This window comes from Somniosus microcephalus, chromosome 19 (genome assembly GCF_052327205.1).
Source record: "Somniosus microcephalus isolate GS21.2 chromosome 19, FLI_Smic_1.0, whole genome shotgun sequence".
Lineage (NCBI taxonomy): Eukaryota > Metazoa > Chordata > Chondrichthyes > Squaliformes > Somniosidae > Somniosus > Somniosus microcephalus.
The window spans coordinates 33,476,713-33,492,032 of record NC_141005.1 but is presented as its reverse complement, the minus strand read 5'-3'; the positions used below and the strand labels follow the sequence as shown (position 1 = coordinate 33,492,032).

Below are 15,320 nucleotides of genomic sequence, written 5' to 3'. Positions count from 1 at the left end.
GAGGCAATATAAACTAAAGGGTACAATTCTAAAGGGGGTGCATGAACAGAGAGACTGGGGGTATATCTGTACAAATCATTGAAGGTGGCAGGGTAGGTTGAGAAAGCAGTTAAAAAAGCATACGGGATCCTGGGCTTCATAAATAGAGGCATAGAGTACAAAAGCAAGGAAGCTATGATGAACCTTTATAAAACACTTGTTCGGCCTCAACTGGAGTATTGTATCCAATTCTGGGCACCGTATTTTAGGAAGGATGTGAAGGCCTTAGAGAGGGTGCAGAAAAGATTTACAAGAATGGTTCCAGGGATGAGGGACTTCAGTTACATGGATAGACTGGAGAAGCTAGGGTTGTTCTCCTTAGAGCAGGGAAGGTTGAGAGGAGATTTGATAGAGGTGTTCAAAATCATGAGGGTTCTAGACAGAGTAGATAGAGAGAAACTGTTCCCATTAGCAGAAGGGTCAAGAACCAGAGGACACAGATTTAAGGTGATTGGCAGAAGAACCAAAGGCGACATGAGGAAAAACTTTTTTACGCAGCGAGTGGTTATGATCTGGAATGCACTGCCTGAGAGGGTGGTGGAGGCAGATTCAATCACGGCTTTCAAAAGGGAATTGGCAAAGTACCTGAAGGAAAAAAATGTTGCAGGGCTACGGGGAAAGGGCAGGGGAGTGGAACTAGCTGAAGTGCTCTTGCAGAGAGCTGGCATGTGCTCAACGAGCCAAATGGCCTCCTTCTGTGCTATAACCATTCTATGATTCTATGATTCTAACTTCACTCCTGAAAGGCCTGGCTCTAATTTTTAGGTTTTGTCCACTAGTCCTAGACTCCCCAACCAGCGGAAATAGTTTCTCTCTCTATCTACCCTATCAGTTTCCATTAATCTCTTGAAAACTTCGATCAAATCACCATTTTCAGCTAAATTCCGGGGTATACAACCCTCATTTGTGTAACTTCTCCTCATAATTTAACCCTTGGAGCCCAGGTATCATTCTAGTAAATCTACACTGCACTCCCTCCAAGGCCAATATATCCTTCCTAAGGTGTGGTGCCAAGAACTGAACACAGTCCTCCAGGTGTGGTCTAACAGGGTTTTATATAGCTGTAGCATGATTTCTACCCCTTGTATTCTCGTCCTCTCGATATAAAGGCCAGCATTCCATTAGGCTTTTTGATTATTTTCTGTACCTGTCCACGACATTTTTATGATCTATGTACATGGAACCCCAAATCTCTTTGGATCTCCACTCTTTCTAGCTTCCTGTCTAAAAATCCTTACTGTTGCCGCCTTATGTCACATTTTTTGTCAATTTTCCATTATAAATTCTTATATGTCTATATTTATCATGAAAGCTGCTTAGGTACCCTTGTCATACATCCTGCTGCCAGTGGTGGTGCTGTAGTGCCTCCGTTTTGCTTCTTCCAGATTCAGAGCTTCCTATGCTCCAACCAACTACGTATGTAGGACAGATAAAAATTGGGGAATGATTCAGCAGACTTGAGGTCTGGTATAGATAAGAATTGGGCCCCCTATCTCACACAGTTTTGTGTCGAAACCAGTCATGTGACAGACAGGAACCAAAGCCTTAGAGTTAATGGGTGTTGCTTGGCTTGGAGAAAGGAGGAATGAGTCCACTTTTCCCCCCTAAATATATATATAGATGATTTGGAACACAATATCAAAAAATCACTGACAACACAAAAGTAGAATTGTGGGTTTTATAAATAGGGACATAGAGTACAAGACCAAAGAGGTGATGATAAATAAGAACATAAGAACATAAGAAATAGGAGCAGGAGTAGGCCAATCGGCCCCTCGAGCCTGCTCCGCCATTCAATAAGCTCATGGCTGATCTGATCCTAACCGCCAATCCACTATCACCGAACCATCTCCTGAATCTAACAGAATTAGACACACGAAATAGGAGCAGGATCAGGCTACACGGCCCCTGGGCCCGCTCCGCTACCCACAGGGCCATGACCGATCCGAACCTAGACTCATGTCCAAATTCCTGCCCGCTCCCCGTAACCCTTAATTCCCTTTACTTCTAGGAAACTGTCTATTTCTGTTTTAAATTTATGTAATGATGTAGCTTCTACAGCTTTTTGGGGCAGCATATTCCATGGACGTACCACCCTCTGAGTGAAGTAGTTCCTCCTCATCTCAGTTTTGAAAGAGCAGCCCCTTATTCTAAGGCTATGCCCCCTAGTTCTAGTTTCACCCATCATCGGGAACATCTTCCCCGCATCCACCCGAGCCATTCTCTTCACAATCTTATATGTTTCAATAAGATCGCCTCTCATTCTTCTGAACTCCAATGAGTAGAGTCCCAATCTACTCAACCTCTCCTCATATGTCCATCCCCTCATCCCCGGGATTAAACGAGTGAACCTTCTTTGTACTGACTTGAGAGCAAGTATGTCCTTTCTTAAGTATGGACACCAAAACTGTACGCAGTATTCCAGGTGCGGTCTCACCAATACCTTGTACAACTGAAGCAATACCTCCCTATTTTTATATTCTATCCCCCTAGCAATGAAAGCCAACATTCCATTGGCCTTCTTAATCACTTGCTGCACCTGCATACTAACCTTTTGAGTTTCGTGCACCAGGACCCCCAGATCCCTTTGTACTTCAGTACTTTCCAGTTTCTTGCCATTAAGATAATAACTTGCTCTACGATTTTTCCTGCCAAAGTGCATAACCTCACACTTTCCAGTATTGTATTCCATCTGCCAAATCTCTGCCCACTTACTTAGCCTGCCTATGTCCCCTTGCAGGTTTTTTATGTCCTCCTCACTCACTACTTTCCCTCCCATCTTAGTATCATCTGCAAACTTTGATATGTTACACTCGGTCCCCTCCTCCAAATCATTAATATAGATTGTAAAGAGTTGGGGACCCAGCACTGACCCCTGCGGAACACCACTAGTTACTGATTGCCAGTCTGAGAATGAACCATTTATCCCAACTCTCTGCCTTCTGTTAGATAGCCAGTCCTCTATCCATGCCAGAATATTACCCCCAATCCCGTGATTTTTTATCTTAAGCAATAATCTTTTGTGTGGCACCTTGTCAAATGCCTTTTGGAAGTCTAAATACACTACGTCCACTGGTTCCCCTTTATCCACCCTATATGTTACTTCCTCAAAGAACTCCAGCAAATTTGTCAAACATGACTTCCCCTTCATAAAACCATGCTGACTTTGTCCTATTAAATTATGATTATCCAAATGTCCTGTTACTGTCTCCTTAATAATGGACTCCAATATTTTACCTACCACAGATGTTAGGCTAACCGGTCTATAGTTTCCAGCCTTCTGTCTACTGCCCTTTTTAAATAAGGGTGTTACATTAGCAGTTTTCCAGTCTGCCGGGACCTTTGCCGAGTCCAGGGAGTTTTGGAAAATTATTACCAATGCATCCACAATCCCTACCGTCACTTCCCTCAAGACCCGAGGATGTAAGCCATCAGGTCCAGGTGATTTATCCGCCTTGAGTCCCATTATTTTACCGAGTACCACTTCCTTAGTGATTATGATCGTGTTTAGCTCCTCCCCCCCTTTAGCCCCCTGTTTGTCCAGTGTTGGGATATTCTTAGTGTCTTCTACTGTAAAGACTGATATAAAATATTCATTCAGTGTTTTTGCCATCTCCATATTTCCCACCATTAATTTCCCAGTCTGATCCTCTAATGGACCAACATTTACTTTAGCCACCCTTTTTCTTTTTATATAACTATAAAAACTCTTACTATCTGTTTTTATATTTTTTGCTAATTTACTTTCATAATCTATCTTCCCTTTCTTAATCAATCTTTTTGTTATTTTTTGTTGTCTTTTAAAGTTTCCCCAATCCTCTATCCTCCCACTAGATTTGGCTACCTTATATGCCCTTGTTTTTAGTCGAATACTATCCTTAATTTCTTTACTTAGCCACGGATGGCTGACTTTTCTTTTACACCCTTTTCTTCTCAGTGGAATATATTTTTTTTGGAAGTTGTAAAATAACTCCTTAAATGTACACCACTGATCATGTATCGTCTTACCCTTTAATCTATTTTCCCAATCCACTCTACTCAATTCCGCTCTCATACCTTCATAGTCTCCTTTATTCAAGCTTAGCATGCTTATTTGAGATCCAACCTTCTCACCCTCTAATTGAATATGGAATTCAACCATGTTATAGTCACTCATTCCAAGGGGATCCTTTACTAGGACATTTTTAATTATTCCTGTCTCGTTACACAGGACCAGATCCAAGGTTGCTTGCCCCCTGGTCGGTTCAGTTACGTACTGCTCAAGAAACCCATCCCTAATACACTCAATGAACTCATCCTCAAGGCAGCCCTGCCCAATTTGATTTGTCCAATTAATATGATAGTTAAAATCCCCCATAATTATAGATGTTCCCTTATTACAAGCCTCAACTATTTCCTGATTGATACTCCGTCCAACAGAGTTGCCACTGTTCGGAGGCCTATAGACTACGCCCACTAGTGTTTTTTTCCCCTTATTATTCCTTACCTCCACCCAAACTGTTTCATTATCCTGATCTTTTGACCCAATATCATTTCTCTGTATGAGTGCACAATTAGAGTTCTGTGTGCAGTTTTAGGTACTCCATCATCGAAAGGACATTAAAACCATAGACAGTGTACAGCATAGTTTAACCAAGATCATATCAGAGATGAGGAACTAAAGTTATGATGAGAGATCAGATACTGGGGCTATTTTTATTGGAGCAGAGGAAACTAAGATTCAAAAGAGGTTTTTAAAATTATGAACATTTTTGGTAGGGTGAATAGGGAAAGACAGTTTCCTTTAGTTCAGGAGTCAGTGATGAGGAGTCATCAATTTAAAATTGTCACTAAAAGAGTAGGGAGAGGGGTTTGGGAAATTTCTTTATGCAAAACATTGTTACAGCTTGGCTTTCCCATATGGAATTGTTGCGGTAGAGACCGTTGCACCTCATGGTAAAAGTAGATAAACATTTGAAGCAGAGGAACGTACACGGCTAGGGGGAGAAAGCAGAGCAGTGGATTGTTCTAGCAAAGAGCTTACATGGACACCATGATTCAAATGGCCCCTGTTTGTTCTATAATGCTCTACGGTTCTATGTAACATAAAATGTAATATTCTGTTGCCAAGCTGGAGCTTTGTGTAACATGCCCTCATTTGAGGTTAATTGAAGGACAATTGTTTTTCTGTAGTTTTTTGTAAATCTCTGGCTCCAAGATTTGAAAACCAGCAGGAAATGATTGGCTACCTTCCTCTTTTTTATTCTTGTTTTGCATCTGTAACAAAATGTAACACTTTGAGCTGCGACATCTGAAGAGAGCCATGGTAAATCAGGGAATATGGTCTCTCTCTTACCTATCTTTGTGTTTTCCCATTCCTGTTCATCTCACTGGTCTCTCTTCTTTTGTCTTTCCTTATTTTTTTTGTTGCTTTTGTCTCTATCATCTTTTTTCTCTGACTTTTTCTTCTTTCTTTTTGGGTTGCAAATGACGTGGTGTGGAAAGGAGCCAAAATTTTCTAGTGGTGGATGTGAAGAAACTGCAGATTAGAAACCCCTACTCCTGGCTGTGCATGTGATGTTGACTACTAATGCATCCTGCCTGGCCCCGCCTTGCCCCCTCTCTCACTGCTTCTGTTGCCACCACCACTTGTCCTTGGGAGTGAGACACACCTTTACTGGAGTCATTGCCAACTATGTGGAGCACCAGAGACAGTAGGGCTGAGAGGATGAGAGGGAGTCATCTTTTTTATTGGAGTGACCAGAGTGGGAGAGGAGAGGAGAGCAGCTTCTTCTGCCAGACTGATACCTGGGATGGCAGGAATGACGTATGAGGAGAGATTGGGTTGATTGGGCTTATACTCGCTGGAGTTTTAAAGAATGAGAGGGGATCTCATTGAAACTTATAAAATTCTAGCATGACTAGACAGACTAGATGCAGGAAGGATGTTCCCGATGGCAGGGGAGTCAAGAACCGGGGTCACAGTCTAAGGATAAGGGGTAAGCCATTTAGGACTGAGATGAGGAGGAATTTCTTCACCCAGAGAGTGGTGAACCTGTGGAATTCTCTACCACAGAAGGCAGTTGAGGCCAATTCATTAAATATATTCAAGAAGGAGTTAGATATATTTCTTAAGGCTAAAGGGATCAAGGGATATGGGGAGAAGGCAGGGACAGGGTACTGAGTTTGGATGATCAGCCATGATCTCACTAAATGGCGGAGCAGGCTCGAGGGGCCAAATGGCCTACTCCTGCTCCTATCTTCTATGTTTCTATGTTTCCTTCTCTCTATCTGCTCTCCCTATCTCCCCTTCTACTTCCTGTTTCCCTTTCTCCCCCCTCCTTCTACCCTCCCTCTCCTCCTCTTTCTTTCCACCTCCTCCTCACCTTTACCCGTCCTCCTCATCCACTGCACCCCTAATATATATATATATATATATGCGAAATACATGAGCCTGAAATAAAAGCTTTGAAAATTCAGTCTCCAATTTCTTTCAAGTAAAGAAACTCACAAACCTTCATAGAGGACACACCTTCTGCCCTTCAACCCCTGCTGATTGCATAGTTTGCACGCTGAGAAATTCTACAAACTTCATGTGCGCAGAATACGTGGATGTGTTTAAAAGCCTTCACTTAGCCATTGTGAGGTAAAAATATCCAGACAAAGCCCAATTTTTTTTGAGCGGCTGAGGCCTTCAAAGAAAAACTTTAATGAAGACATTAAAAGGCACAAAAGAGGTTTCAGTGTGTAAATTTCATAATTTTATTGTGAAATGTAATTTTTTCAATCTTTTATTTTGTTTATATCCCTATTTAAGATATTTAAAATTTCAGTTACTGAGAAAAGAAGATGAAAAAAAATCAGAAAGCAATTTGAATGAATTGTGGGATCCTGATGGTGCAAGGAGGGTAATGAGTTTACAAAGATAAAAAAATTCTAAATGTGGGCAAAGGAAATCATAACAGGAACAAATTGATTTAAAAAAAGTGACAAACAAAACAGAAAGTCAAGTTGTGCAGACAAGAAGTGTATCACAGATTAAGATTTTTATATATCTACATAGAGACATGTAATAAATGTGCTGGTGATGTCTAATGGCAATATGCGAGTATTGTACTGTTCTTATTTTGTCAGGATAGGCAGGGTTCTCCATTGGGTAAATTCATCTTAGTAGATAATCAGGAATTACCCAATAAAAAGGGAATTGGATATATACTGGAACAGGAAAAAATTGCAGGGCTATGGGGACAGAGCAGGGTAGTGGGACTAATTGGATAGTTGCTTCAAAGAGCCAGCACAGACATGATGGGCCAAATGGCCTCCTTCTGTGCTGTATGACTCTATAAATTACATGATGCTGAGTCATACAAATCAGGGAAGTCCCAAGTTTGATCTTTATTCTGTACTGATTTCAACAAGAGCATAGAAACATAGGAGCAGGAGTAGGCCATTCGGCCCTTCGCACCTGCTCCACCATTCAATATGATCATGGCTGATCCTCTATCTCAATACCACATTCCCGCTCTCTCCCCATACCCCTTGACGCCTTTTGCGTCTAGAAATCTATCTATCTCCTTCTTAAATATATTCAGTGGCTTGGCCTCCACAGCCTTCTGTGGTAGAGAATTCCACAGGTTCACCACCCTCTGAGTGAAGAAATTTCTCCTCATCTCAGTCCTAAATGTCCTACCCTGTATCCTGAGACTGTGACCCCTCCTTCCAGCCCCCCCCCCCCCCAGCCAGGGGAAACATCCTCCCTGCATCCAGTCTGTCTAGCCCTTTCAGAATTTTATACGTTTCAATGAGAAGGATGCTACTATTGGTTGTGCCGCCCTTGAGTAGGGAGGGGGAAACTAGCTACTGCTCCTGCGCTGATAGTTATTCAATGACCTGTTCTGTTCAGTGTACAAGTGTCGACAGGCAGGATCAAGATGCCACCGCCATAACGGATAGCCTGCCAATGCTCACTCTGAAAGCTCACACATGAAAAATAACTTTTAAGGATTCTTGTCCTAGTCTCTGCTTCTTTGGGCCAGCGTCCATTTTGCCATTACCTCCCTTTGAAAGGTCTCGAGATGTTTTCTACATTAAATGCGGTACATAAATGCAAATTGTTGACACGTAAGCCGAGCAATATGTACAGTCTCTTCTACATAATTAAAGGAAACGCGCCATCTGCAGATAATCGTAAATTAAAGCTTCCTTTGTTTCTCAATGGATGGGAGAATTGACTTATGACCTTCCATTGAGATAATAAGGTGAAGGATTTTCATTGTGAAAAATAAATCAATCAGCCCACTTTATAACGTTTACTTTTAACTATACAATGCTTTAAAAATAATTGCACTCCGAAGCAAGATCTACATCGAAAATGAAGGATTAATGTTAAGAGCTCGGTTCAAACATGGAATTCACTCTTTAATCGTTGGCAGCAATTCCCAGTCAATTGACATGACTCACTCTCTACAATTATGGCGGCTGCTCAAACAGTTACTAGATCCTCCCCGCTTTTCATCTATTTGTAATTTAAAAAAAGACTGCAACTTCTACTCATGTTTTGTTTTAACAAGGCTTGATATATTTAATGGGAAAGCTGTACACAGCCGTACAATATTTATGACTTTACAATAAATGTCACACCTTCGGAAAACACGACACTGCGGAAGGCGCTGTCCTGGAAGTATAGTGCTGAAAATCTGTTTCGCAGGAATATATATATACCCAAAACTTTCGTGTGTGTGTGTGTGTGAGTGCGGGGGGTTACTTCTTGTATATATAACAAGAAAATAACAAACACAAAAATATCCATGGCTCCATCGCAGTCTGCATCATAATGGTTAAGAAATCTGAGATCTTCCAACCTAGCAGCATAAACTTTTACACGCACGAGTAAACGTGTATAAATGGAGATACATATACAAACTATTTTACCATGGTTTAAACTTAATGTTGGACTTTGTGTAGCAATAAGTTTTTTTCTTTAAAACCTGAATAATTAATGACAATGCGGAGTTCAATCAAACATCAGGGCAAAAATAACGGGGAACTCCTCTTATCACCAGCAATGCCGCCAAACCTGTCCGCGTTTGACTCACACGTTTTTATATTAGCATGTTGCGTTTTAATGTTAAATAATGATCACAATCGTGAATATCCAGACCCAATTGCTCATTCGCGGTTTTATTATATACAATCGAGGGGAAAAACAGAATTTGAATCAAAATAAATTGTGGATATTTTAGTACCTTTATCTGTAAGTAGAAGTATCTCTGTAACCTGATCTGGCTGAAATGGTTATCTTTCGACATACAGTAAATCGGGTGGGTGGGGGGAGACATCTTCAGCAGATTGGCGAGTGAGACGTCTTGGAACAGGTTCCTGCCAAGTTAGCACATTCTGCGGTGTATAAAAGGCGCCGCCTCCTCCCTCCCCACTGCAGTACAACTCTTCCTTTCGCACGATGAGTTACTGTCTGGATACAATGCTCGGCACCAGCTCCTACCGCAGGGTACTGGGGGACTCGCCCCGCCCTGTGTCCCGCTCTGCAGGCTCCCTGGCAAGTAGCGGCTTCCATTCACAGACATGGTCCCGCAGTCCCAGCACAATCACCTCCTACAAACGGGTGGCCCCGGGCCTGACTGCCAGCTTCGGCTCTCAGATCACAGCCTCCACCGAGAGCCTGGAATCCGGGGTCATCAATGGGGACATCAGATCGCGCAACGAGAAGGAGATGCTCCAGACCCTGAACGATCGCTTCGCCACTTACATCGACAAAGTAAAGAGCCTGGAGCTCCAGAACAAGAATCTGGAGGCAGAGGCTGCATCCTTGAGGCAGCAGCAAGCCGGCAGATCGGCCATAGGAGAGCTGTACGAGAGAGAGATCAAAGATCTGCGCAATGTGGTCGTGCAGATCAGCAATGACAAGGCGCAGTTACAGCTGGAGCACGAACACCTGGAGGAGGACATCCAACACATCAAGCAGAGGTTCGACGACGAGAACAGGATAAGAGACGAGATCGACGCCAATGCCAGGGCGCTGAACAAATATATCGAGGATGCAGGCTTGCTGAAGGTAGATCTGGAGAAGAAGCTCCAGTTTCTCACTGACGAGGCTTCTTTCATGAAGGCGAATCACGACGAGGAAGTTCGAGATTTGCTGAATCAAATCCAGGGCTCTCAGATAACTTTAGAAGTGAGGGATTCCCTCAAGTCTGATATTACGACCGCGCTCCGAGAGATCCGGGCACAGATGGAAGGTCATGCAGCCAAGACCACCAGCCAGACCGACGAAGTGTTTAAAGTGAAGCTGGAAAAATTGAACCAAGCCGCCAAGGTCAATACGGACGCCATCCACGCAGCGCAGGATGAAATCCTCGAATATCGCAGACATCTGCAGTCCAAGAATATCGAGTTGGAGACCCTGAAAGGGACTAAAGACTCACTGGAGAGGCAAAGGTTTGAGATGGAGGACAGGCACAATGCAGACATTTCCAGCTACCAGGTAGTCTTTAGATAAAATTATCTTAGTGACCCAACTATTTCCCCAATAGACAAAAAATCAGTTTAGGGAGGTGCATGTTTTTTTAAAATTTACACATACTCCTAATTAAATTCGTTTAACTTTTAAAACTGACCTTGAGAGGGTAATTGATTTATGTTGTCTAATATCAAAGTTATAAATGAGTATAACTAAGTTTTAGATCATATGGACCCGCGTTTTTCTTGGTTGCTTTCTTAACTTCCCAATTCCATATATGTTAATATACTAGTGCAATCTGATTATGGAGTTCACACATTTGAAAGGTTTAATGTGCATAACCATTTATTTCTGCAAAATATTTCATGTTACAGGAAGCAGCTCAGCAACTTGAAAACGAATTGCGAAACACAAAATGGGAAATGTCTGCGCAGCTCAGGGAGTACCAAGACTTGCTCAATGTTAAAATGGCTTTGGATATTGAAATTGCGGCTTACAGGTAATGGTGTGGATGTCAAATGCGAAGTGCGTTGCGTAAGCGAGTCTGAGAGCATAAGGTCTAAATGTCAGAGGAATGGGCAAATAAGCTAATACTTCACAATATCTTTACACTAGATAATCATGCCTTAAACTATGTAATAATTACAATAGTATTTTGATGCGAAAATATCTAAGAACCACCAATGTTGCATAATGGTTGCTAGTTTTCAGTTTTTGGAAGCGTAAGAACGAAACACATAAAAAGAACCAAATCATTTAATTGGAATTCGGACAATTAATAGTGTTGAATAAAAAAAACAGAAATGCTAGAAATGCGCAACAGATGAGTTAGGATCTCAGAGAGAAGATAGAGTAAGTTCCTTAATTACAACCCTATTTCTGCTTCATCTGTTATGCGTTTGTAGCATTTTCCGCTTTTACTTCAGATGTCTTTCTTTTAACTCTAATGAGTAAACAGTGTTTGTTGTTGATGACATAAAGAAAATAACGGTAAGTTTGCAGGCAACAACTTATTATTAATAATTATCATTTTATTTTGTAAAGGAAACTCCTGGAGGGCGAAGAATCAAGATTTATTGGGACAAGTCCCTATCCTTATATAGAAGGGTATCATAAAGTTCCTACAGTGCCAAACCATATTAAAACTAAGTCTGAAGAAAGAGCCAAACCAGCTGACAAAGAAAAAGAAAATGTGATTGCAGAGGAACAAGTGGATGAAATGCCAATTGCAACTGAAGAAACTGAAGAGACAGAAAAGGCTGGAGAAGGAAAGGAAGAGAAGGAAGAAGCTGAAGAGCAAGATGAAAAGGCCAAAGCTGAAGAAGCAGCAGAGGAAGAGGCGGAAAACGCAGAGGACAAGGGCGAAGAAGCTAAATCTGATGAAGAAGCTGTGAAAGAAGAAGACACAAAGACTGAAGAAGCCGAGGAAGAAGGTAAAGCAAAATCACCTGTAGAAGAGAAAGCCAAAGAAAAAATAAAAGTAGAGAAAGAGGATGTGAAAGACGGAAAAAAGGAGCAACCGAAGGAAAAGCCAGAAAACGAACCTATCAAAGACCAAAATGAAAAGGTGGATGAAAAAGAACCAGTTGAACCTAAAGCAAAAGATAAGGAAACAGAGGAGAAAGAAAGCCCAGAAAAGGAGCCAGAGACTAAAGAAACAGCAAAGATAGAAAAGAAGAAGGAGCCAGAGGAACCCTCCAAACCAGAATCTAAATCTGATGAGGATGAAAAGAAAAATGAATCAAAAGCAGAACCCAAGGACGAAGGAAAAAAAGACACAAAACCAGAGCCCAAAGCTGAAGATAAGAAAGACGTAAAACCAGAGCCCAAAGCTGAAGATAAGAAAGACACAAAACCAGAGCCCAAAGCTGAAGATAAGAAAGACACAAAACCAGAGCCCAAAGCTGAAGATAAGAAAGACACAAAACCAGAGCCCAAAGCTGAAGATAAGAAAGACACAAAACCAGAGCCCAAAGCTGAAGATAAGAAAGACACAAAACCAGAGCCCAAAGCTGAAGATAAGAAAGACACAAAACCAGAGGCCAAAGCTGAAGATAAGAAAGACACAAAACCAGAGCCCAAAGCTGAAGATAAGAAAGACACAAAACCAGAGCCCAAAGCTGAAGATAAGAAAGACACAAAACCAGAGCCCAAAGCTGAAGATAAGAAAGACACAAAACCAGAGCCCAAAGCTGAAGATAAGAAAGACACAAAACCAGAGCCCAAAGCTGAAGATAAGAAAGACACAAAACCAGAGCCCAAAGCTGAAGATAAGAAAGACACAAAACCAGAGCCCAAAGCTGAAGATAAGAAAGACGTAAAACCAGAGGCCAAAGCTGAAGATAAGAAAGACACAAAACCAGAGCCCAAAGCTGAAGATAAGAAAGACACAAAACCAGAGCCCAAAGCTGAAGATAAGAAAGACACAAAACCAGTGCCCAAAGCTGAAGATAAGAAAGACACAAAACCAGAGCCCAAAGCTGAAGATAAGAAAGACACAAAACCAGAGCCCAAAGCTGAAGATAAGAAAGACACAAAACCAGAGGCCAAAGCTGAACCTGAAGAAAAGAAAGGTTCTTCTATACCAGAGCCTAAGCCTCAGGAGAAGATTGAAAAAACAGAACCATCAAAAGAAGAATCAAAGAAAAGTGCAAAAATAGAACCAGCTAAACCAGATTCCACAACAGCAGAGAAGGAGCCCGAGAAAACAACAGAAGTTAAAGAAAAAGTAACAGACCAAAATAAAGAGAGTAAAAAAGAAACAAAGGACGAGACAACCGAAACAGTGAAAAAATCAGAAGTAAAGAAATCTGCCCCAGAGCCAGAAAAAGATCAAAAGGAAGTGGAAGCAGAAAAAGAACAAATTAGTAAAGAGACTAAAAAGGAAAAGATGTCTGAAGTTAAAGAAGAAACACAAGTTAAGGATGACAAAGAGGGGAAATCAGAGAAGCCTTCCAGTACTAAAGAGTCAAAGACAACAGACAAAACTAAAAAAGCAGAGGAATAAAAGGTATAAAGAATGATTTTGTGGGGAGAAAACAAATCACCAAAGAAATACTGCACCGAGGAACTAAGTGATTAATGTAGAAAAACTGCCAAGATAATATTGTACCTTGTTATGAGACAAGGGGCTGGTAAGCAATAGGTGTTCACAAAAGAGGCAGACAAATGCATTGTGGTAACTTATATAGCAGAATGTGATGTATGCAGAATGCTAAGCACTTACACTTGAAGAGTGTCAATCATTATCCTGCCTCAGTAATAAGTGCATTTAAAATGACTGACCACATGATGTATTTATATATATATCACCTAAAGATAAAGAGTATTTGCTGACTTATATTAATCAAATAACAAACCCGTCGTGAGTTGAAGATAAAAAGCCACATCCTCAATCTAAAATGTGCACCAAAACAAATACTGTCAATTACTTACAACGTGCAATATATAAATAAAGAGCTTAACAGATACAATGTGCCTCTGAAGTATATATCAATACTAATGCAAATTGACATGATTAAAATATATGTATAATGACAACGTCTAATTATAAATGATTGCATTTTCTTTGAATAAAGCAGCAACTTTCTTATAGGAACATTATATTTTCTCAAGATTGGTCATTTGTGTCAGTGTTTATGTGGAGTTGTTCAAGCTTTTTGTCGGAAATAGTATTGTCTGTAACAAATGTTAGGCAAAGCATCAAAGTACCACCTGGGAATCAGAGTCATCATAGGACAAATTGATGCATGCCATTGAGAGGAGGGAGAAGAGGAGAGACAGAGTCTGGTAGTGCATATAAAAGACTGTGATATATACACAAGTGTGAAAGACTGAAAATTTGAGGAAAAATAATTATCTTTGTTGGGGTAAATATGTATCTATATAATATATTAAAATCTTGAGTCATTATGTTTTCACATGCTAATTCATTGAAATTAATGGGTAACATTAACGGTAATGCCTGCTATTCTTACTTCATCCAGGTAGTACTGCGACCTCTTAAAAAAATCATATGACGAGAAGGTCTGTAATTCTAACCTGGTCCAGAGGTGGCAGTGTAACCTCTCTCAGCCTGGTACAACAAGCACAGCTGAAAGATACATCATTTCCTCTGATTAAGCATGAGTAAGGTCATAGGAGATTCATTAGTTTATTAAATAATTAAACAAAATATGTAGCATTCCAGCTAAATAACAGTGCTAAAATAAATTGACTTCACTGGTGTTTTGAATATATCTGTAAGCATATAGAGTTTGATTGTAGCAGCCATCTGAATCTAAAATAAATACTATGGAGATCGGGATATATTTGGACAACAGGGAAGCTATTAAGTTAAAATATCACAGCCACAGATATGACTGAAATAAAAATGTATTGTCTGTGGCTCCTCAAAAGGACCAGTGGGTAAATGCACTGTGACGTGGCATTGAAGTATACAAAACAAAAAGATCCCAGGTTTGAAGCCTGTTGTGTGTTGAATTTGTTGTGGGTTGCAATAATTGGCCTCAGTGTCCCCAGGCTAGGGAAGGGAACAGGCTATAGTTCCATCCTTCCAATTGCTATTCAGTTATCCCCACTGTAAGTGAATGATGGCTGAGACCAGGAGTGGTTATGGTTGGGATGGCCTACAGTTGAATAACTGCCAGTACTCACTGTTCAAGCTCATATCTGGGGAATAACATCTTAGGCAAAGTCCCAAGGGCTGTTGGTACCTATTGGACCATATCCCAGAAAGAGTTGCTGCTTTCAAGAGAAAAAAAATTGTGCTGACCAATGTTATAATTTAATGTAAACCAATCTTTTCTCAATTTCACAAAGTTTA

General features: G+C 40.9%; 1 protein-coding gene across 1 annotated transcript; it reads left to right on the top strand.

The window, feature by feature from the left end:
• The first annotated feature begins 9,450 nt into the window (after positions 1–9,450).
• Positions 9,451–14,098, top strand: LOC147104294 (uncharacterized). The gene is made up of 3 exons (XM_085961486.1): positions 9,451–10,519; positions 10,870–10,994; positions 11,540–14,098. The coding sequence occupies exons 1-3, from the start codon at positions 9,479–9,481 to the stop codon at positions 13,500–13,502; spliced, it is 3,129 nt and encodes a 1,042-aa protein (XP_085817612.1). The 5' UTR covers positions 9,451–9,478; the 3' UTR covers positions 13,503–14,098.
• Positions 14,099–15,320: the final 1,222 nt, after the last annotated feature.